Raw genomic sequence first — 25,289 nt, 5'->3', positions numbered from 1 at the left:
CGCAACAAAGAGTAGCCCCCGCTCGCCACAACTAGAGAAAGCCCGTGTTGCAACAACTAAGACCAAACACAGCCAAAATAAATAAATAAATAAAATTAATTAAAAAAAAAACACCGAAATTAAAAAAGTTAAAAAAAAAAAGAAATACCTGTATAAGTATATAATATAGAAATCTGAAAATTAATGCATGCTAAAACCAGCTCAAAGTTAAAAGCAGATGCCTCTGTGGAGCAGGACTCTGCAGTGAGAAAGTTTGCAGCTGGGGACTGGCACTATTTATAATGATTCCTTTAAGATTATCTGACTTTTTAATCTGTGCATATTATTTTGTTAAAAACCTAAAATAAAGGTCAAAAAAGACCTTTCCCTTCATTGTTCTACTCTTCCTCCTCTTCAAAAGATAAAAACTTGTTAAATGATTTGCATAAAAAATAATTCCCTAATTTAAAAAAAGTCACAAATATCAAAATAGTAGTAAAGCATGTGTTAAGCTCCTACAAATAGTGCTTTTCAATAAAATCAATCATCTAGGCATTTCTGAACTTTTCTTAGGCAAATGTTTTGGGCATTTGCTATAGTTAAAGAAATACAAATGTCAGAATAGCACAAAGCAGTTTTATAGTGTAACGAATATATTTTATGCAGTCATTGCCTACACTCCCCCACTCCAGGCTTAAAAATATATAATTTTGTTTTTTCATAGTGAACTCTCTATAATGCACCTGTTCTCCATGTCAGCATATCCAACATTCAAATTAAATGCGTATAATGAAGTGATGCCTTAATGTATGGCACTTTTAAAAATTTCTTGGTGCATTTAACACAAAAATTCTAGTAAGATTCTTATTACTTCACCTAGGTAAGCATTAGAATTTCAGGCCAAATTATTGAAGGTGTTTCAACAGATCAGAAGTGCTTTCCCTGGGTCTGATAGCCAGAACATTTTGAACAAATTTATTCTGAACCTGATTTAGAAGAGCGAAGGCTCACGCTTATTACTCATTAATTTTTGAAAACCTTTCCAATTTGGAGCTCTGTAATACATTCATGGTGCCATGACATGTTTAAAAAATATTCATCCTTAAAAATACTAGAACGTTCTTTGAAAACCTATTACACTTATTCTTTTAAGCTATTCTGATCTAAAGAAAGAATTAAAGTTTCGGAAAAGGGAAAATGAACATTTAAAAAAGTTTATTTCTAGCCCTGAAAGAACAAAATTATTGAACAAGGTCATCAAATACAGCAGTTAATGTCAATGTAACAATTAAATAATTGAATGGGATTAAATTAAAAATAAAAGTCAATATAAAATTTGAAGACAAAACAGAAAAGACAAGTTACTTTCACTTAGTTCCATTTCTAACAAAAACAAAAACAAAACAAAACAAAACAAACAAAAAAAACAAGACATTCCTACCAAAGATGTTTCACAGAATTATCATACATTTCTTTCTCTCTCATTTGGCAACATTCTAGAATGGTGAATGAGAAAGACTTCAGTTCTCTCAAGGCCAGGCCAGTGCTTGGTTCTCCTTTGTAATTCCCACAATATCTACCACAGTGTCTTTGTCAAAGTGGTCAATAAATGTGTTAGTGAGAAATAAAATCTGTGTCTGTGTGTATTTTTTCCCCCTTTCTTACACATACTCATATACACACACTGTGGAAAAACTGATTTTAGTTGTTTATTGTGGGAGCAGTTGAGACAAGGAAGACAATCTGCTTTTTATATTACTATAATTTCACTAAAAAAAACCCCAAAAGAATCTTAATCTGGATTTTAGCTATATTCAATAATGATTTTTTGACATTTCACTGGATATGGATCTCAGTACATTTTAAAACTTTTAGATTAAAAAACTGATGCAAATTTAAGTACCCATTTTTTTTTTTTCCTAATTATAGCTACTGCCTGATCAGATCTAAAATTATTCTGGCTAGAATACGGTATATATAAACAAACATGTATTTATGTGAGCCCTACAAAGAAATACTCATAGGTAGTTTTAAATTGCTTATTAAAGGCACAGGTCATTTAGGACTGGTGGTAACTAGATACATTTTAAGCAGCTTAATATTTATATGTTGAGAAGAGAATTTGTACTGTGTGCCAGGCACTCAACACATGAAAACAGAGTTGTGTTAGCCTTAGTTTCTTATGCTAGCACAATCACTCTACTTGTTTACTATTCTATGTAGGATGAAATATTCAATATTTTCATGGTTCCCCAGTTTTAACTGTCCCTAAAAGCAGCAAAAGGAACAAGAGGAGAAGGAAACTTTTAGACTGCCAGAGAGTCTGAAATATAATAAATACTACAGTAATATTGTCTTAATAACAAAAGAGGACTACTAAGGTAATTTTTAGATTTAAATGGGAATTTTCATTCTAAAGTAATGACAAAAAGGTAAATACAAAAGGCAGTTATTTAAAAAAAAACCATGAATCTTGATTCAGATATAATTTTTCTTGCAACAACATGTGAACATTTTAATTTAAAATTAATAAATCACAATTCTGTATTGCTTTTAAGATTAAGATTATTCAATAATTGACACATTTCAGAATTAACCAAAGTACATTTCTATTACAAGTTAGTTTATCCAAGTAAGTAAAGAATAAACCACAACGTAGCTCCCTTAACCTAGGAGTCAGGTTTTAATGACAAAGTCCGTTGCCAGCAATGGACATGCAGGTAACCATCAAGGAAGTTGTAAATACAAACCCCAAACTGCTTCTATAAACTGAAAAGACCTTTGTTGAGTCACAGGCATAAAAATGGGGCATTGGCACTGCATTCAGTGAATATGGCCTTTATGACTTACGCATGGAAGTGCCTTCTAGAGTGGTCATGAGGATCACAGTCTTATACCATCTAGTTGGTTTTCTATTTCATTGGTAGCATCTTCTTTATCATAATCCATCCAGACAACTATTTACAAAGAATGTTCAAATCTGGAACTCAAGAGACACTGTAGCTTTCCACCAGAAATAAACCAGCTTATTTCTGTAAAGTAATTTAGTAATAGCTGTAGAAGGCCAGTATAATCCAGAGAAAAATGAAATCAAGAATCAAATTGAAAACAGAGACTATTAAGTGCTCTAGATACAAGTTTCACTAATTATCTTACTTATTTTTGTGAAAACCTTCCTGCATTACCAATTAAAAAAACAAACCAACCCCACCAGCCATTTCTATCCTTATACCTGTATCTTAACACAGACATGATGGGAATGATAGGAAATAAAACTCATATTAAGTTCTCCTAATGTACTCCAAAACATCAAAATTATTTTTATTCATGATTTGTACTATAGCAGGATGGCAAGTAGGTGTGAAGTCAATTAGGAGCGAATGGTGGGAACAAAAAGCCAGAACCAAAGCACATATTTTTCTCTTTCATGTGGCTCTTGGCATGTCAGAAGGGACAATACTGCCTCCAAAAGCCAAACAATTAAAATTATGAGAGAAGAAGAGGAGAGGAGGGGAAGGGAGAAGAGAGGGCACTCTAATAATTAATGCTACAGGTCACAGACCTTTTTTAAATCTTTAAAATAAAAAATGTACTGCTATCAACAAGCACATTTCATTCTTTCTTTCTCCAGTTTTTTACATGAATATTATTTACTTATTTGAAAAAAATCTAAAGTAACTCAACATCTCAAATGACCGATGAATTTACCAAGAAGTACTTTGTCACTTAAGTTCTCACAGACAGTAAAAATGTTGGTAATGGGCTGGGAACAATGTTTATAACAAATCTCTACAGTTTACTGGTCAGAAGCTGCATCTCTAAGTAACTGACATTTCTCTTTCATGAATATAATCTTATCTATTTTAGAGCTCACCAAGGTTCAAGCCCCTCACTTTGTCTCTGCTAGCTCCAAATATTTTTTACCTTTAAATGGAAAAAAAAAAGGTTAATTTTTAAATTCTGAAAATTCAATGGTTATTATATTATTTACCATGGGAAGGGGGGGGAGGAGTAGGGTGAGAAAGGGTTAATTAAAAAACAAACTAGCTAAAATTACAACATATACAGAAACTTATTTCCAAAATGAAGGGAAAAAAGAGGGAAGGGGAAAGTAGCGGCACAAACCCAAGTCCTGAAGCCAAATCTGAAGAGGACATAGAAAGAAAAACGCAAGTGTAAGAAAGTAGAGTCAATGGGATTCTTTTTCTGTTTCAATGATTTAGTTATAAATATAGATTATTAGTCTTCTCTCTATACATGTAACAAATGCCAAACAACTCACTATTATGAAATTTTTAAAACTGATTCTTTCACATTTGTTAAGAAAGGTAAAAATCACATACTTTTCTTCCCTTCCTTCAGTTCAAATTCTGAACTGAAATATTACATGTAACAATAGCTGGTTCTAACTTCTATACAAAGTTAAACCATATTGAACTCCTTCGCCAATATAAGGAGCTACAAAATTTCTATCACACTTGCCTCCAATTTAGGCATAAGAAACATTTCTCAAAGCAACTCAAAAGGAGCAAGTCAAGGAAAAGAAAGTTATGAAGAAGAGAGAAAAGAAGACTAGCAGATAAAACACATACTCTGAAAAACTCAAATCTGCCATTCAAGTACTGAAAATACCCCAAAAGGGACAATGAATGGGATCTACTATAATGAAGTCAGCAAAATAAAATGCAAATCTCAAGCATGATAAATGGCCCTGATGGGCTTTCTGCTGAAAGACGTAAGGCTAGTGATTCAGTCCACAATTCCTTTTGGACCCTAAAGAAGGGATTCAATAGAAAGTTGTCATTCTGTTTTGCAATTTTTTCTTGGTTGTCTTCAGGAAATAGTAGCTTGTTTTTCTCCTCCATGTTATGTAGACCATTTCTTTAAACCCCAAAAGAATAATATTTTTCATATATTAAAAGACTTCTTTTAGAAAATGGAAAAAAGAATATGAGGCCACGGCAATGATGTTAACGGTTACTCTTCATTGCTTCTTTAGCTGCCATGATCAGTGGTGTCAAGCTGGATAATGGTTTGGCCAGTTTCAGGAAGGGATGCTGTCAGAAAGAGTGGGGGAAAATAAATGTAAATGTCACCAGTTTAGAAGCTAAATATTTCCTTTCAATTAAGCCCCAAAGACTACTTTATGGATCATAATTTATTTAACAAACACATATTTCAGTACTTATATAAAATCAACAAAATCACTACATCACTTCTATGGTTGAAAGTGTAGTCTTTTTAGTTTTTCTCATATTATAAAATCTCAGTTAAATGACCCATACCCATGCCTGCAATGAACTGGTGTGAGAACTGGTAATATGAAAAACTCATACATTTATCCCAGTATTATGGGTATTTTATTCCCAGCAGATAAAATCCTAAACTGCAGCAGCTGCCATGCTGCTGGTGATGAATGAATAGTGAAATGTAATTATTAACCCTATGTAAACTTTCTGCCGGTTACTCAAAAAAGTCAACTTTTCCCCAAAATAGCATTATTTCCAAATTCACCTGTAACAATTCTCTGGCTGAACCCCTTTTCTCCACATCCATCTCCAAACATCGATTTAAGAAATCCCGAAATATTGGGGAAAGTTTCTCTGGGTTTTGAAGTTCTGGGGTTCCATTAGTCGCTATCAGGTACAAGGCCTAAGAACAGAAGAATAACTCTGACATACTTAAGATAGCTCAACAAAGTTAGAGAGTACTTTAAAGTTTATGGATCTTTTACGTATTTAAAGACAATTGTCATACACACTAAAGTGCGGTTATTATTTCTACCCATTTCGATTAGATATTTTTCACTTTATTTTTAGATGTTACATTTCCCTGACTTTTTTTCAAAATTATCTTCACCTTTTTCTTTTTTTGGATTATAAATACATATTGATAAATAAAACTACCACTATAATAAAATGGTATAAAGAAAAATGACCACAATCCCACCATCCACATATAGTATCCTATTTATCTTTCTTAAGATTTTTTTTCGAAGTCATACCACATTTCAAAACAATGGGATTTGTTGAAACCGCTTTAATTTTAAATTAGCTATATCTATATAGCTATAGATGAACAGGTGGAACACATAGGATTTTTAAGGCAATGAAAATACTCTTTAAGATACTTTTATAATGGACACGTTATTCAGTATACATTTGTCCAAACCCATGACATATGACATCAAGAGTGAACCCTAATGTAAGCTATAGACTCTGGATGATAATGATGTGTCAGTGTAGGTTCAATGATTGTAAGAAATGTACCCTCTGTGAGGGATGGTGATAACGGGGGAGGTTATGCATGTGTAGGGGGAGAGGGCATATGGGAAATCTCTGTACTTTTCTCTCAATATTGCTGTGAACATGAAACTGCTCTAAAAAAACAAAGTCTTTAAAAAAAAACAAAACAAAACCCGAAACAAAACTAGCTATATCCCACCCTCATCATTACTATCAATAATAACAGATTAGATCTACAAAATTATTTTAATGGCTGAATTGAATAGTGTCTTATTATATGGGTGCTTCATAATTTAGTCAATCCCCTTTGGAAAATCCCTGTATTCTTTATGTAATTCTCTGACTATTTTCTTTGAATTCCTAGAAATGGAATTAAAAAAAAAAAAAAAACCTCAATAGACTTTTTGAAAGAAGTTTTAGATGTACAGAAAATTGAGCAGATAGTACACAGCTCCCATAGACCACCCCTACACACACACACACACACACACACACACACACACACACACACAGAGTTCCCCCATTATTAAAATCGTACATTAGTATAGTACACTATGTTACAAGTGATGAACCAATATTGACACACTTTCATTAAACAGAAGTCTGTAGTTTACATTGGGGTTCACTCTTTGTATTGCACAGTTCTATGGGTTTTGACAAATGTACACTATCATGCAACTACCATTATAGTGTCACAAAGAATACTTTCACTGCCCTAAAAATTCCCTGTGTTCCACCTATTGGTTATTATGAATAATGCTGCCATGAACATTTGTGTACAAGTTCTTGGGTGGATGAATGCTTTTAATTCTCTTGGTTATTTACCTAGCAGTGGAACTGCCAAGTCACATGGTAACTCAAAGTTAATTTTTACAGGAACTGTCAAACTGTTTTCCAAAGTGCTGTACCATTTTACATTTCCACTAGCAATGTATGAGGGTTCCAATTTCTTCACATTCTCACCAACACTTATCATTGTCTGCCTTTTTGATTACAGTCATTCTAGTAAGGGTGAAGTGATCTTGTTGAGGCTTTGATTTGCATTTCCTTATTAACTACTGATATTGAGTCATATATGATAATTTAAAAGAAGTAAAAGATAAAAGAGAAAGAAAGAAAGATGGAACTCTCCACCTCAGCTGCTGGAATACGTACATAACTGTTTAAAATCTACTGACTTCATCTGTTTCTCAGAACCCTCACTCTTTTGTTTGAATATGGGCTTTAACATTGCCATCTACACAGCCTTCTCATAGATGTGATCCTGCTTTCCTCTTTGTACCTGGGGGTACAGAGGCCAAGGTTCAAAGTCAACAACCTGAACGATATATCTAGAGTCCCTTAATTCTGCAGAAAAGTGACCAAATTCTTACTTATGTGCAAATTTAGAAACCATACAGCTTACCAAAAATTTACAAACTCTTTACCTAACACATTCAACTCAATAAGCCAGAAGCAAATGATTTTTAGATGCAGAGTGAGGGCAGAGACTAGGTTTTATCAACTTTGTATCCTAAATTCTTGGCCAGTGCCTGGCAAAAGCAAGTTCTAAATAAATGATTTAAAGAAAATTATTTTTCTTAAAATAAGGCTGGTATTTAATTGGTCTTACCCTCAAAGGATTTTCATTGAGGTATGGAGGCTCTCCTTCTACCATCTCAATAGCCATAATACCCAGAGACCAGATGTCAACCTTAGGGCCATAAGCTTTCCGTGTAACCACCTCTGGTGCCATCCAGTATGGCGTTCCAACCATAGTACTTCGCTTGCTCTGCTCAGGGGTGATCTGGGCACAGAAACCAAAGTCAGCTATAAAACAAAATAAAACATCTTGAGTTAATGGTGTCCATGGGTTGTTTAAGAGTTTACTTTATATGATTTAACTAATTACATTTGAGTATTCAGCCTCTTAATTTTTAAGAATGTATTAATAAAGAAAACCAGAATGGGCTTACAAATATTTTGATGATGTTATATACTCTCACTTTTTAACTTTTACTTCCCACAAGTAGAGGGTAAATTATCAGGAAGCCTTTTATTCTAAATAATTCTATCCTAAAATTTTTAATAAAGTTGAAAAAGTCTAAAAGAAAAAGTCACCAAAGCTGGACACCAAAACTATGTCCACTGTGAATCAGGCAAAGGTCAGGAAGTGGAAATTACTTTTGAAGAAAATAAACAGAAGCTAGAATTAATAATAATAAGCATCCGGGCTTCCCTGGTGGCGCAGTGGTTGAGAATCCTCCTGCCAATGCAGGGGACACGGGTTCGAGCCCTGGTCTGGGAAGATCCCACATGCCGTGGAGCAACTAGGCCCGTGAGCCACAACTACTGAGCCTGCGCGGCTGGAGCCTGTGCTCCGCAACGAGAGGCCGCGATAGTGAGAGGCCCGCGCACCGCGATGAAGAGTGGCCCCCGCTCGCTGCAACTAGAGGAAGCCCTCGCACAGAAACGAAGACCCAACACAGCCAAAAATAATTAATTAATTAATTAAAAATAAAAATAATAATAATAAGCATCCAACTCAGCAGAGAGCCTAGAAAAAGAACATGTTTAACTGCAACTGTACCTACAAGGTCTTCACCAGCATTACTCTATTCCGACCACCTCATTTTATAACTGAAGAGCAGAATGCCTAATTTAGTACCCAGTATTAATTTAGTGAAAAAATCAAGATGAGAATCTAGAATTTTTTCCTTCCTTCTACTGTTAAACCCATTCTACTCCATATGTAAATACTGTTAACATTTAGGTTTGTAAGCTTTAGACTTTTCGTTATGCATTTCCAAATGTACAAATAATACCCGTGAACTGATTGGTTTATTTTACCTAGTTAGGATATTTTGTAAACTGCTTTTTAAAACCTAATTTTTAAAATATCTTTTCATATTAGTACGTTAACCCACCTCATTATTATAACTACACAACTTCACGGAACATAAAAATACCATAATGTATTTAACCATTTCTGTACTACTAAACATTTAAGATATTGTTGGTTTTTCTTTACAAGGTTGCAGAGAACATCTTTGTACTTATTGCTGTGCATATGTTCAGTAATTCTATAGGAGAGAATCCTAAAAGAGCAATTGTTAGGTCAAATCATAACATTTACAGCTAAAATGAGTGCTTATAACTGTTCCAAGTATAATACCTCACAAGAATTAACATACCTCATGATAACTTTATGAGACAGGCATATTTACTACTATTATGATTTCCATTTTACAAATGGGGAAACTGAGGCATACATATTTTTAGATAACTTATCCAAGATCATTCATCTAGTAAGTGGTAGAGCCATGGTAACATATTATCCAAAAAAGTCAAATTTAGTTTACCTGTGTATCCACCAAAAATGTATGAGAATGTCAATTTCTAGTTTTCCCATTAAAATTACAATTATTAACTATATATTCTGACCATCTGATAGAACCTGGGTCCCCTTTCTTGTGGTTGAATAACCTTCGGAGGATCTATCTTAAAAAAAGAGATGTTGAAAAAGGAGCCAAACTCTTCTAGGCAAACAGAAGAAAAAGTTTTTGGTCTCTTGATCTAAGAAATGCCTTGAATTTTGCATGGTTGGAGAAACCTCAGTAGAAGTTCTTCTTGAATCCTCCAGAGGACATGGTTGGAACTGAGATTATAGCCAGCAGAGGAAAGGAGGTTTTTTTTTTTTTTTTCCATGACTCTACCATGTCTGATACAAAAGTTAATTAGGGAAAGAGGTTTACACATGGTTTTTTTCAGACCTTGTCATCTCTGACATAAGAGTCATACAGCCCTCCCCCAATTACGCCACCATCTACCAAATCCAGAGAAAGATGAACAGCATAATGACAAAAACCTACCCCAACAGGTAGCAGAGATAAATCCAAGTTTACGTTTGGAAGACAGCACCAACATTATAATAGTCCCAGACACTGTTCCTCAGTGCTTTACATTTTTACTACTCAGAAGAATTCTCTGAGATAGGTACTGTTATTTTCCTTATCATACAAATGAGAAAATGGACACAAAAAGAGATTACGTAACTCACCCAAAATTATTCAGCAAGTAGTAGCAGATCCGCTATTTAAACTCAAGCTGTCCAGCTGACAGTCCATATCTTTTTACTACTATTCTCCCCCACTCCATGTATTGTCATAAAAATGTTAATAGCAAAAGAGGGTTTTTACTTAAACAAAAGGCAGAAAATGATAAGTAACATATAAATGTTGTTTGTTCACTTGTTACTCACTAAGTTTAACAGATCCTTCCATGCCCAAAAGCACATTGTCACTTTTGATGTCTCTGTGGATCACTTGATTAGCATGTAAAAACTCCAATGCCTGTAAACACTGAACAGGAGAAAAACACCTATCAATGAAACAGTCCCTGAAAAGTCTAAGGGAAGTTCACATACACTATTTATGACCTAAGCACCACCTCTAGTAACCAACAGAAGACACTCTAATAATACATTTATGAAGAAAAAAATCCTGTCACATGCAGTTATGAAAACAAGACACCTTAAATAATTAGATCCCCCTCTTCCCACTCTCTGCTCTTATCCAGAGACAATTATTAAATAATGTCTTATCTAGTCCTATTTCTGCCACAGATTATTTAATACCATAGAATATCACTTAGTCTTCAATGTTCTCATTTATGAAATGGTGGGTGGGTCTACATGATTTCTAGGCCTGCTCAGGTTTAAATGCCTAAAGGTATGCAGCACTTGGTAAAGATGCACAAGGCTTTTTAGAAATCATTTCAACAGTAAAGGATAAACTTGTGATCATTCCCATTTGAATCTGAAATATGCCAAAGTCTAATCAATGTAAGCCACTGGGGGTCTGGTTCTCTCCAGCTGTTCAATGCTATGTAAAATGTTTTCTTCATTTCTTCTATGGTAGGTTTTACATAAAGCTATACCCACACCCTAGACACCAATGATGATCCTGGACACCACTTCCCTCTTACGCCATATTTCAGAAAGCACTGAGTCAAAAGAGCAGAAGAACTACTCTCCCTTCCTTAAAAACAAGAATGAAATTCAATTTTAAAAATCTGCTTGCTATGTTTTTTTAATGTAAACTGAGTATAAATGGTAACTTGGAAAAAGTTGTTTTTATTTCTTACCCCCATTAAAGTAGAACAACAAATAAAGTCTGTACATCATTAATAACAAAAATCTCATTCAAAATACTCTACTATTCAAAGAAAAAAACCAGATTAACTGTGTTTTACTGCAGTACATTTACCAAGCATTTAAGCAGATTCCTGAAAAGAACAAATCCCCAGAAAAATACTTGCGTAAACAAATAGAAACAAATGTTATCACAATTAGAGGAACTACTAAAATAATTTTATATTGATTACGAAAAAAATTATTAGAAAAACAAATTAAGTATAAATAGATAAATCCTTAAGTTTTTATCAGCTTTTAAGTGATCAAACATTCTTTGTTAAGGGATATATTATTGTTTCCCTCCTGAAAGAGTCAAGAGGGCTCCCCTTAGGTGAAACATAATTACATTAGAATGAAAAGTTTCAAAGAATACTTTTTAAAAAACACCTAATAAAAGCTGAAAAAGGAAAAACATCACATATATACTGTTCTTACATGAACAAAGTTTATAATTTACTTATAATTCACTGTAAAAATGCTGAAAGCCAAATCACAGGAAACATAATAGTCGTAAGAACTTTTACAATTTTGTCCTTTGTGACAATGATTCCTAGGATATTCGAAGAAAGTACTGTTGCAGTTTTAATGACAATAAGCAAATCATTAACCTAAGTCTCATCTGTAGGAAAAGATTACATGGAAGAAAGAAAGGCTCATTTTTGGCTTAGATGTAGGCAATGTGGCAGAATTCTACTAGCCTAAGCAAACAGTATGTCTCAAATTCATTAATGAATATCATCTCATTGGTCACCTTTAATGAGATCGATAAAGCCACAAGTAAACTTATTAATTAATACTTAGGGTGAAGATGTGTACCACTTTGTCCTGTTTCCACTGTTGAGCGGTGTATTTTTAATGGCACTCCCTCTCACCCTTAAAAGTATCCTGCTTGGATAATAACTAAAAATTTGCTTTTTTTCACATCCTGTTAACCACATTGTTACTGTAACTTTTCAAAAAGGGAGCAAACTCACCTCTCTGCATACAGCAGCAATCTGTGCTTCATCCATGCAGGTCTCTGTTACAACATCAGTAAGTGATCCCCCAGCAAGGTACTCCATTACCACAAACAATTCATCTCCCACCAGGTAACTAAAAAAAGAACATACAAAATACATTCACACTTTTACTTTTTCTAAACACGTGGCACTCTATATTGAAGAATTCAAATGTTAGGAATCCTAATTTAAAAAACTAGAAAGCTGGTAGCTTTGATAGCTGGGAAGAAAACTGAAAAGTTGCTATGGAACAGCACACAAAAAAAAATAACTGAGGGTCATTATGATTTTCCCAAATCACTTTAAAATTTTGCCCACAATTCTAACTTGAGTGTGTACATAGATTATTCCAATTCAAATAACCTTGTATGGTAGGAATGATTTGTCCTGTTTTACAGATGAAGAGATGGAGGCTTGGAAAGGCTAAGTAACTCATCCAAGGTCACACAGCCAGTAAGTGACAGAACCAGAACCTGAAGCCAAGCACAACTGATTCCAAAGCTTATGGCTTATCTTAACCACCATGCTTTACTGACTTGAAATACTATTTTAAAAGCAGAGAAATGTACCTGGAAAGTTTCTTTCTATGAACATGGTCCCCAGAGCTAGCCCTGAAGTCTAAAAATGTGTTTTCTTTTAACCCATTCAAAACAAATTTAAATATGGAAATTTAAAAAATCACCTATGATTCCCTATCTCCAATACAACCACTACTATAATTTTCATTTATTTTTCTACTATTCTTCTTTCATTCACATATATGTAACTGCTTTAAAAAAAAACAGATGTAAGGTAATTCCCTGGCGGTCCACTGGTTAGGACTCCGAGCCCTCACTGCCGAGGGCTCGGGTTCAAGCCCTGGTTGGGGAACTAAAATCCCATATGCCACATGGTGCAGCCAAATATAAAAAATTTTTTAAATTTAAAAAATTAAAAATGTAAGATACATAATTTTCTCTTCTACTTTTTGTTCTGCTATTTAACATCAATTCCTAAATTAAGTGAGGTTTTGATAAACATGCTATTTGCCCCTGAAAGACAAAATTTGAAATAAAAACTGACTTGAAAGTTTAAAAACTGTGTGGTCAGTCACCTCTGTCAGTCAAGACATGAATCATAGCCACGTCTCCTTAATGTTTCTGCTTCTGATCATTTGTAATTAATATGAGCACCAGCAGCAATGTCCTTCATTTAACTGCCTTCTCTCACTTGCCAAGTGATACCTATGTAGAAAAAGGACCTTCTAAACTGTAATATGCTATTTTTACCTCTCCTCCTCCTTCAAGTTTACTTTTCAGTGTTGACACTCAACCCTAGTCTAACTAAACTGGCTAGCCCCCAAAACCATGAAACTTAAAATTTCAACATTTTTCTCCCAATGTTTAAGAAATATTTATATTTACCTGTCTAAGAAGTTAACTATGTTGGGATTCTTTAATTCTTTCATCACCAGAATCTCATTAATGATCAATTCCTTCTTCGGCTGTTTCTGTAAATTAATCTGCTTAATAGCAACCTATGATGGAAACAGGAAAAAAAAAGTCAGAACAAGTTTCCTAATACTCCTAGAAAATTACAAACACTGATCAGTTAATAATCTAATTTATTACATACATACTATACGATGAGATTATAATTTACTCATAGGCAGTACTTTAACTTCTACACTGCCTATGCACAATTCTTTGTAATACATAGAGCTTAAATATTTTTAGATTTCTCTTGAAATCTTAATGCAAGGTCAGCCCAGTGCCAGGAATTAATCCTCTTTTCATCCCAAGCTGGGAAAATAATTTTTAAAATATTTATTTATGAAACCAAACACGTAATTACTTCTTTTTTCCCCTCAATAAGGACAGTGCTATAAAATTACCTAGAGTAATTCTTTCAACATATTGAACTGCAAAAGAGATTCCTTATTGATTATTCACAGGCAGATCTAGTTTCTTCCCATATTAAAAGCTAATGCTAACACCCAGAAGTATGAAAAGGTAGCTACCTCTTGTCCCAATGCTACATCAGTAGCAGTGAAAACTGTGCCAGAAGCCCTAGGGAAAAAAAGACACAACCAGATTTAAGGTTTCTAAATCATTCTCATTTATAACATACAAAGACTTTATACTCAGAACAACTAAAAAGAGGTTAAAGAACGTTGAAGACTGAACATCTTTAAAAGAAGTAAAAGCAAAAACAAAGGGGGAGGGTTTCCCTGGTGGCGCAGCGGTTGAGAGTCTGCCTGCTAATGCAGGGGACACGGGTTCGAGCCCTGGTCTGGGAAGATCCCACATGCCGCGGAGCAACTAGGCCCGTGAGCCACGGCTACTGAGCCTGCGCGTCTGGAGCCTGTGCTCCGCAACAGGAGAGGCCGCGATAGTGAGAGGCCCGCGCACCGCGATGAAGAGTGGCCCCCGCTTGCCGCAACTGGAGAAGGTCCTCGCACAGAAGCGAAGACCCAACACAGCCAAGAATAGATAAGTGAATTAATTAAAAAAAAAAAAATTGTGAGAAACTTGGATCCAGAGATATTATATATCTAACTTATAAAAAAAAAAAAAAAGGGGGGGGAATAAGAAAAAGAGGCAATTGTTGTGGCCAAAACTTATGTTAGAAATTTGTCATAAATTTCAGATCTACAAAAATACAGAAAAAAGATAAAGAAAAGAAAGAAAAAAGTCACATATACTCATGGATCCACTGCCCTGTTTAAGAAACAAAGAACTACAAATAAATTTGAAGGTTCTTATGTGCCCTTTCCAAAGGCATCCTACCTCCTCCCAAAAGTAATCTATATTGGGTATTTATTCTGTATTTGATGTGCATCATTTCCATGTATTTCTCTATACTTTATTAAGTCCATAGGTGTGTACCACTATAGAAAATGTTTCACATAATTTTTTAACTTCATATAAATGATTTCATTTTATGTATTTTCCTGTAATTTGCTTTTTTAATTCAACACTGGATTGGGGATGGTCATCCATATGGATAGGTGTTATCCTTGTTCATTTGTAATTATTACATTTATTATCCAGTATACTATTTACAGTTTATCCATTCTCAGGCAGAAGAATATTAACATGATTTTCAATTTCTTGTTATTAAAACCAGTGCTGCAAGTGATTAAAAAGAAATTCATAAGGAAGTTTTCAAAAAGACTCAAGCTCACTTTCTAAACTCACAGAACACTTTCCAGAGATTAATAACATTAAAAATTCAAGATGTTCATTTGCTCCCAAGCAACAGAAAAAAAGATTTCAGTTAGCATAGTTTAAAAATACAAATTATTGGGAATTCCCTGGAGGTGCAGTGGTTAGGACTCCGCGTTTCCACTGAAGGGGGCCTGGGTTCAATCCCTGCTCGGGGAACTAAGATCCCATGAGCCATGTGGCGCAGCCAAAAAATAATAATGATAATTTTTAAAAAAATACAAATTATTGAACAAAATCAGAAGATCAGTAGAATTAAATATCCATACTCAATGACGTGATTAAAATGCAGGTTTTTAAAACGATAATCCTGTAGTAAATTTTCTTACTGTCTTCTAAATATTTGCTGGGCAATTTTCCCACCCATCTAATTTCGTATCACCAACGCGAAATAACACTTAAGAAGAAACAATGTACAATCACTGCTAAGTAGTACAGTATTTTAATGGCACCTAGAAATAAATGCATTACTTATTTACACAAATCCAAGGATACTACTCATAGAATACCAGAAGTGCTCAATGTCAGCAGGCAAAAGAGATATCATGCTGGACACCCAGGAAATAATGAATATTCTGGTAATACAGTCACAAATACTTACCCTTGCCCAATTTTTTCATATCTTGTGTATTTTTTCTTAGGGTCACCTATGCTTACAATAGTTCCTATTTTAAACAAAAACAACAAAAAGTTGGAAACTCAGTCAAGCATTTAAAAATTGTAAACTAATTCTGATAACATTATTTCTTTTAATAATCTCCACTGATTTTAGAACAGTAGTTTTCAAACATAACACTAAGTTCCAAAAATAATGTATGTTTCAAACACAAAACACTAAAGAAACAATTAATAAAAATAAAAAAGTATCAGAAGCAAGAAGACACATTATTTCCACTAGGTTAGACCTCCTAACTAATGTCTTGATTATCCCATTTTCTCAAAAATGATCACGTTTTAGAATGACCAACGGTACTAGTTTTCTTGAGACTAAGGGGGTTTTAGGATGTGGCATGTTCAGTCTTAAAACTGGTAAATTCCCAGGGAAAGGAAAAGTTGGTCATCCTACTTTTCATACTCCACTGAAATGTACTAAACTAACGATAAGTTATAAAACTACTCACTATGAGAAAAAAAAATTTATATATATATAAAATATCCAAATGAAAAACCCTAAATGGCTTTTCTGACTCTTCTCGTGTATCTTATATCTTTGAATATATTTAGGAAACCACTTATTACTATAAACATTACTCTAATGTGAGCTAATCACACATCTGTTTTAGGAAAGTTCACTATGTCACAACTAAGAAACATGTTTTATTTTACTTTATTTAACTTTTAATTTTACATTGGAGTATAGCTGACTAAAAATGTTGTGATAGTTTCAGGTGCACAGCAAAGGGACTCAGTCATACATATACATGTATCCACTCTCCCCCAAACTCCCCTCCTATCCAGGCTGCCACATAACATTGGGCAGAGTTCCCTGTGCTATACAGTAGGTCCTTGTTGGTTATCCTTTTTTTTTTTAATTAAAAAAATTTTTTTAATTTTTGGTTGTGTTGGGTCTTTGTTGCTACGCGAGGGCTTTCTCTAGTTGCAGTGAGCGGGGGCTAGTCTTTGTTGCGGTGCACAGACTTCTCATTGCTGTGGCTTCTCTTGTTGCGGAGCATGGGCTCTAGGAGTGCAGGCTTCAGTAGTTGTGGCACGCAGGCTCAGTAGTTGTGGCACACCGGCTTAGTTGGTCCATGGCATGTGGGATCTTCCCGGACCAGCAATCGAATCTGTGTCCCCTGCATTGGCAGGCAGATTCTTAACCACTGAGCTACCAGGGAAGTCCCTGGTTATCCATTTTAAATATAGCAGTGTCTACATGTTGATTCCAAACTCCCTAACTATCCCTTCCCCCATTCTTCCCCCCGGTAACCATAAGTTCATTCTCTAAGTCTGTGAGTCTGTTTCTGTTTTGTAAATAAGTTCATTTGTATCATTTCTTTTTAGATTGCCCATATAAGGGATATCACACAATATTTCTCTTTCTCTGACTTACTTCACTCAATGTAACAATCTCTAGGTCCATCCGTGGTGCTGCAAATGGCATTATTTCATTCTTTTTAATGGCTGAATAATATTCCATTGTATGTATGTACCACATCTTCTTTATCCATTCCTCTGTCGATGGACATTTAGGTTGCTTCCATGTCTTGGCTATTGTAAACAGTGCTCCAATGAACACTGGGGTGCATGCATCCTTTCGGACCATGTTTTTCTCCAGATATATGCCCAGGAGTGGGACTGTAGTGTCATGTGGTAGCTCTACTTTTAGGTTTTTAAGGAACCTCTATACTGTTCTCCATAGTGGCTGTACCAATTTACATTCCCACCAACAGTGTAGGAGGGTTCCCATCTCTCCGCACCCTCTCCAGCATTTATTGTTTGTGGATTTTTTGATGAAAGCCATTTTGACTGGTGTGAGGTGATATCTCATTGTAGTTTTGACTTGTATTTCTCTAATAATTAGCGATGTTGACCATTTTTTCATGTGTCTCTCGGCCACCTGTGTCTTCCTTGGAGAAATGTCTATTTAGGTCTTCTGCCCATTTTTTGACTGGGTTATTTGTTTTGATAATATTAAGCCTCATGAACTGTTTGTAAATTCTGGAGACTAATCCCTTGTCACATCATTTGCAAATATTTTCTCCCAATCTGTGGGTTGTCTTTTCGTTTTGTTTATAGTTTCCTTTGCTGTGCAAAAGCTTTTGAGTTTAATTAGGTCCCCTTTGTTTATTTTTGTTTTTATTTCCATTATTCTGGGAGACAGATCGAGAAAGATATTGTTGCGATTTATGTCAGAGAGTGTTCTGCCTATGTTTTCCTCTAGGAATTTTAGAGTGTCCAGTCTCACATTTAGGTCTTTAATCCATTTTTGAGCTTATTTTTGTATATGGTGTTAAAGAATGATCTAATTTCATTGTTTTACATGTAGCTGTCCAGTTTTCCTGCAACCATTTGTTGAAGAGACTGTCTTTCCACCATTGTGTAGTCTTGCCTCCTTTGTTGTAGATTAATTGATCATAGGTGCATGGGCTTATTTCTGGGCTTTCTATCCTGTTCCACTGATCTATATTTCTATTTGTGTGCCAGTACCATACGGTTTTGATGACTGTAGCTTTGTAGTATAGTCTGAAGTCAGGGAGCCTGATTCCTCCAGTTCCGTTTTTCTTTCTCCAGATTGCCTTGGCTATTTGGGGTCTTTTGTGTCTCCATACAAATTTTATGATTTTTTTGTTCTAGTTCTGTGAAAAATGCCATTGGTAATTTGATAGGGATTGCACTGAATCTGTAGATTGCCTTGGGTAGTATAGTCATTTTGACAATATTGATTCTTCCAATCCACGAACATGGTGTATCTTTCCATCTGTTTGTCTTCTTTGATTTCTTTCATCGGCGTCGTATAGTTTTCGGAGTACAGCTCTTTTGTCTCCTTAGGTAGGTTTACTCCTAGGTATTTTATTCTTTTGAGGCAATGGTAAATGGGATTGTTTCTTGAACTTCTCTTTCTGATCTTTCATTGTCAGTGTATAGAAATGCAACAGATTTCTGGGTATTAATTTTGTAACCTGCAACTTTACCAAATTCATTGATTAGCTCTAGTAGTTTTCTGGTAGCATCTTTAGAATCTACTATGCATACTATCATGTCATCTGCAAACAGTGACAGTTTAACTTTTTCTTTTCCAGTTTGGATACCTTTTATTTCTTTTTCTTCTCTGACTGCTGTAGTTAGGACTTCCAAAACTATGTTGAATAAAAGTGGTGAGAGTGGACATCCTTGTCTTGTTCCTGATCTTAGAGGAAATGCTTTCAGCTTTTCACCACTGAGTATGATATTAGCTGTAGGTTTGTAGTATATGCCCTTTATTATGTTGAGGTATGTTCCCTCTATGCCCACTTTCTGGAGAGTTTTTATCATACATGCATGCCGAATTTTGTCAAAAGCTTTTTCTGCATCTGTTGAGATGATCGTATGGTTTTTATTCTTCAATTTGTTGGTGTGGTGTATCACACTGCTTGATTTGTGGATACTGAAAAATCCTTGCATCCCTGGGATAAATACCAATTGATCATGGTGTATGATACTTTTATGGTATTATTGGATCCGGATTGCTAGTATTTTGTTGACTATTTTTGCGTCAGTGATATGTTCATCAGTGATACTGGCTGTAATTTTCTTCTTTTGTGGTATCTTTCTCTGGTTTTGGTATCAGGGTGATGGTGGCCTCATATAATGAGTTTAGGAGTTTTCCTTCCTCTGTAATTTTTTGGAACAGTTTCAGAAGGACAGGAGTTAGCTCTTCTCTAAATGTCTGATGGAATTCGCCTGTGAAGTCATCAGGTCTTGTACTTTTGTTTGTTGGGAGTTTTTTAATCACAGTTTCAATTTCAGTGCTTGTGATTGGTCTGTTCATATTTTCTATTTCTTCCTGGTTCAGTCTTGGAAGGTTGTACTTTTCTAAGAATTTTTCCATTTCTTCCAGCTTGTCCATTTTATTGGCATACAGTTGCTTGTAGTAGTCTCTTATGATCCTTTGTATTTCTGTGGTGTCCGTTGTAACTTCTCCTTTTTCATTTCTAATTTTATTGATTTGAGTCCTGTCCCTTTTTTTCTTGATGAGTCTGGCTAAAGTTTATCAATTTTGTTTATCTTTTCAAAGAACCAGCTTTTAGTTTCATTGATCTTTGCTATTGTCTTCTTTCTCTCTATTTCATTTATTTCTGCTCTGATCTTTATGATTTCTTTCCTTCTACTAACTTTAGGTTTTGTTTATTCTTCTTTCTCTAGTTGCTTTAGGTGTAAGCTTAGGTTGTTTATTTGAGATTTTTCTTGAGAAACAGATTTTAAAATTAGGATGTTGTACATAAAACTCTAACTTATATTCGTATTAACAGTAAGTCAAAACATGAGAAAACCACACTAAATTTTCACTTAAACTTTCACTAGGTAAAAGGAGGGGCATATCAAAGAAATTCACAGAAATAATCCAGTTTTACATAGGTACCCAACCTCAAGCCTACTGCCAATATACAATATTTTTCCTTGATCCCTCTAGGTCAGTATCCTTTATAACTAAAGTTGCTATAGACTTGTAATGAGACATTATTGCTACCCTCTCTCTGGCACTGTGTGTATTATTTCCAGTGCTTGATCCAGGCCAATGATAGCTGATGGATGAAAAAGGAGAAAAGAAAAAAATATATTTTATGCTTACACATATTATCTATATAGGCCATTTTGTTTAGTTACTTAGGGACATATTGTATTCTACAGGTGTGCATAAATATATACAAACTTCCTTTGATAAAGTTTCCAACTAGGACCCTTAGATTTGGCCCTTTGAGAAGAAGTATTGCTCCCCAAAGTACTGACTATTTTGCAAAGATGCTGCTCACTAGCCAGCACATAATAATAAGAAAGCAAAGAAGAGTATTATTTTGGCTTTACTACATTAATTGAAGCTGTTGTTCCTAGAAGAAAACAATTTATTTTTTATGTCTTAAGCTAACATATAAGACATAAATTAAGATCCATCTGGGCCAAACGTTTCAGGGGCTGTTAAAAATTTAAGAATAATGTAAAATGTAGTTAACATACTTAATTTCTCCATTATCTCTTCATCTGTCATTTTGGCCTTCTTTTTCTGTTTGTCTGAAGTCTTGGCACCACTATCAACATTAGAATCACCAACTGGTGCAGGAATAGGATCAATTACAGACCGTGTATAAATCTGCAGAGAAACAGTTAATTACTGAGACTTGAGGAAAAATATTTTTAGGTATTCTTACTGGCACACTATTCAGTTCTTTGATTTTTGACAAAAACTAAGTTGTCCTCAGTGTTCTAAAGAATGAGAATAGTATTTTCAGACTTATAAAAGACTGGTAACTAAGATGCAATGTGAAACATTTTTCTTTGGCACGACATGTATATATTTTAAAAGTCTGTTTAGCAAAACAGCAGATCTGTGAATGAAATTTAAGTGTAACCAGATTGAAAATAATATGCCAGAAATGAAGCAAAAAGAAGTTTAAAAATCATATTTTTTCTACAAGAGAGAAATAAGGAGCAAAGAAACCCTGATGTTGAAATAACTATTATTAATTTCCACAAAAATTTTTTATACAAATATAATATCTACCATTTCATTGCAAACAGCCAGTTCTAAGTGGTAAAGAAAATAGAGCTCTCTATCATTAGATGAGGATCCAATGGCAGTCCTTAGAGCCTTACCCGCCTATTGTGCCAACACTTCACCATGCTCCCCGGACTTTATTTGTATTAGTACAGGGAGAGGGACAGGACTCTTTCTGTCTCTATCTAAGGTTTTTATTGTTAAAATTCTCCCATATCTGTTAGAAACTTCACTCTCGGCAGCCTCTTGAATAATACCAAGGCTTTAAGAGAAATGTTAAATGGGAGTTAAATACATACTTTGGATAAGAGGTAAGATCCAAGTTTTAGATACAGTACTTTTCTGCACTGAGATAAACAGAAAAAGGCAGAGAAACAGATGCGTTCTCTGGAACAGATGGTGTAATACAGAAAGAAAACAAAATGAGAAAAGTATTTTAACTTTTAAAGGATCCATTCGATTTTAATTTTCAAAAAACTAGTTTTTTGATGAGCGGTGTTTAGGTAAAGATCTCCTAGTCAAATATCCCATATTAAAACATTTTAAGCCTGAGGACTTTCAAAAAATTAATCACTGGAAGTCAAATACGGACTGCTTTTTAAAATACACATGCACAGACACACACAACCCAATTCACTAATCCGAAACTCACTGATTTTGTATGATCTGGTCGTGGGGCAATAACAGGAGGAGGAGTCTCTTCATCATCATCGTCTTCTTCTGTTACTACTGCTGTTTCCGAACCCTTGGTATTCAGCTGCATTTATCACACGAACAAAGTGAGGAAGACAAGTCAAATATAACAACACGTTAAAATATGACTATCTCTCTTTTTCACCATACTTGAAAAAATATTTAATAGCTCATTTCAAAGCAATAAAACCTCAATGGTTCTAATCTAATCATTTAAAAAGTAAAGGTAATTCTATACGTTACAGAAAAGTTTATGAAACAAATGTATACAGTAAATACCAAGTATTCTTAAGAGGGAATTCACACCTTTTATAGAGAATTTTATACCCTTTTAACAAGCCCAAAAAGTAAACAATCATTTCATTTGTTAAGACCAAAAACAAAAATCCTCTGGACTTTGTATAAGTCAGAGTTTTCTGGCTATTTAAAACAGCTAGATTCACCAGAAGAAGTTGTGGCTAACAAAGCAAAAGAGGAAGGCATTATCCTTTATACAGAGCTTATTATATGCCAGGTGTATGCTAGGTAGGTACTTCACATGTTATTACATATAGTCTTCAAATAACTCCAGGAGACTGTGTCCTCCTAATTGAGGAATTGAAAATAAAATAGCTACTGTTTGCAAGAGGTATTTGTGCTTACATGATAACTTAGATAAAGTTTCAGAAAACTCTGAAGATTCTGACAGGCTTCTATTTTTCAGTATATTTCCATAGTCTACATTCAGTAGGATGATGCCAGAGGAAAATGCTGGCAAGTTCTTTGTATTCACGTTTATATATGGAAACATTATCAAAAGTAGCTAAACTGCTCTAAAGATCATAAGCTTTAGTTACTTTAAGCATCATCTGAGGAAATTCTATTTGCTTAATATGGCTTCCTCAAATAATCAAGTGGGTAGCTAAAAACATATATCAATATTAAGTAGCTATTTCTGGAGGCTGTAATTTATTTCAGAAAGTAAAATAAAAACTGAGACTTCTTTTGGGTAACTTAAATTAGAACAAGAGCTATAAGAAATAACATATTAACTTACTGCTGGTGTTCCAGACGGGAAGCCATCTTTCTCTGAATACAAAACAAAATAATGCTAAGTTAACAATTCAAAAAATAAAACAATTTTATACAATAAAAGGAAAAAAAGATAAAGCAGAGCAAGTAAAAAGTTCTTAGATTGGTTTCATTTTAAGTTGAATTAAGTCTTGAGAAAAACAATATCAGTATTCAAACAAGAATTTACACACTATAAACCTCAAATTTAATGGAACTCTGTAAATTTGCTAAAAATCATTGAATTGTATACTTCAAGTGGGTGAATTTTACAGCATGAAATTATACCTTAATAAAAAAATTTTATTTGAAACTATACCTGTATTTATTAAAATAAAACAGAAGTCTATTCATAATGATATTTTTCTCCAGCAAACTGCCTATCAAGGAACTTAAAAAACCAACAGTAACTCTGCAAAGGAAAATTATTGACATAAATTTTGATCAGTATGAAAGCATATCCCTGAAGACAAAACACAGTTCATGAAGACTAAATATCACAATATTCATTCTGGAGTTTAGAAGAGCAAGTTTTGTTTTACCTTTCAAAATGACCAGACACACACACATGTGAATATACCATTCTCTGTTCAAACACTGATTAAAAAAAAATTATTCATTTACACAGACTTAGAAGTTGACAAGAAAGTTGGGGACAAATCTGACCTTTTGCTAAGGTTGTACTAGACTATGTAAAAAAGGTCAAGATTTACCAAGTGGGCTCTATTTCTTCCTTCAACACAGCCCTTATTTCTGCGAGAATGCAATCAAATAAGTACAATTAATTAAAACTAAATGTATGATTTTTAGCTCAATCATATTGTTTTTTAAAACTACATGTATGACTTGAGAGGACAGAGAAACATATTAAATGATAACCTGTGATGTAATTAGCAAAATCTACACTGAAGGAAACAGGACAAATGATTGTTTTCTTTAACAAATAAACTGCAAGAAAAGGAGAGCATGAGAGGAACCAATGTGAGGGAGGGGAAGCCTAAATAACAAGAGATGCAAGAGATACCACAATCAACTGTAATGTATGGATTTTATTCTAATCCTTATTTGAACAAATAAACTTAAAAAAACCCCACTATTCTCCAATTCTTACCTGATGATATTCCAATTCTGAGGAATAAATACTTTTAGTTCTAATGCTTATTTTATGTTTATATATGTGATGAGTTTCAATTTTTGAGCAAACATTTTTTACTTCAAAGTCTCTGCGTTTATATATAGTAAAACAACCTGTCCCACTGACAATAAATATATTTCTAGTACAAACATGCCTATAAATCAGCCTCTTTCCCTTCTATTGCTGAACTCATTCAAAAGCAGTAAAGAGAAAAAACAAATAAACAAAAGGTCCAAACACCCACTTTTGGCAAAACTAAGAGATTAATATAATCCCCAGACGCCAAATTATGCATAAGAGCTGCCCCAATGAGTTTACAAAAGGCAGGATCTATGCAGGGAAAAAAGTAGCTTAGCTTTTTTATTTTTCCAGAAGCAATCTTTTTATCCAGAAGTGCTCCACAACTCTACAATCCCATTTAAGTCAGCCTTTTACCATGGTCTGATGTCTTACCAGGAGGAGTAAAGCTCAGATATTTCTGCTTCACTGTGTTGGAGTCATAGAACTTTAAGACATCCAGCACAGCCTGAGGATTCTTCTTTTGCTCTAGTTTGGTGATATTGGAGGTCTGTAATAATCGAGCCCACTGTTCTGGCATGCCCTAACAAAAAGATATTCAG

General features: G+C 34.3%; 1 protein-coding gene across 2 annotated transcripts in view; it reads right to left on the bottom strand.

Annotated features, from left to right (window-relative positions):
* Positions 1-1,211: 1,211 nt before the first annotated feature.
* The window catches only part of PAK2 (p21 (RAC1) activated kinase 2), an 87,297-nt gene continuing 63,219 nt past the window's right edge, over positions 1,212-25,289 (bottom strand). For both annotated transcript variants that reach the window (XM_061194314.1, XM_061194315.1), the window contains exons 4-15: positions 25,123-25,270; positions 23,521-23,552; positions 22,444-22,548; positions 21,254-21,386; positions 16,203-16,266; positions 14,395-14,443; positions 13,799-13,911; positions 12,372-12,489; positions 10,465-10,564; positions 7,837-8,033; positions 5,494-5,631; positions 1,212-5,036 (exon numbers count right to left, since the gene is read on the bottom strand). In XM_061194314.1, coding sequence (XP_061050297.1) covers positions 4,950-5,036; positions 5,494-5,631; positions 7,837-8,033; positions 10,465-10,564; positions 12,372-12,489; positions 13,799-13,911; positions 14,395-14,443; positions 16,203-16,266; positions 21,254-21,386; positions 22,444-22,548; positions 23,521-23,552; positions 25,123-25,270 — 1,284 coding nt within the window. In that variant the 3' untranslated portion in view covers positions 1,212-4,949. The remainder of the gene's footprint in view (positions 5,037-5,493; positions 5,632-7,836; positions 8,034-10,464; positions 10,565-12,371; positions 12,490-13,798; positions 13,912-14,394; positions 14,444-16,202; positions 16,267-21,253; positions 21,387-22,443; positions 22,549-23,520; positions 23,553-25,122; positions 25,271-25,289) is intronic.

This window comes from Eubalaena glacialis, chromosome 6 (genome assembly GCF_028564815.1).
Source record: "Eubalaena glacialis isolate mEubGla1 chromosome 6, mEubGla1.1.hap2.+ XY, whole genome shotgun sequence".
NCBI classification, from domain to species: domain Eukaryota; kingdom Metazoa; phylum Chordata; class Mammalia; order Artiodactyla; family Balaenidae; genus Eubalaena; species Eubalaena glacialis.
The sequence above is the reverse complement of the archived record's forward strand: the minus strand, read 5'-3'. Positions and strand labels throughout refer to the sequence as shown.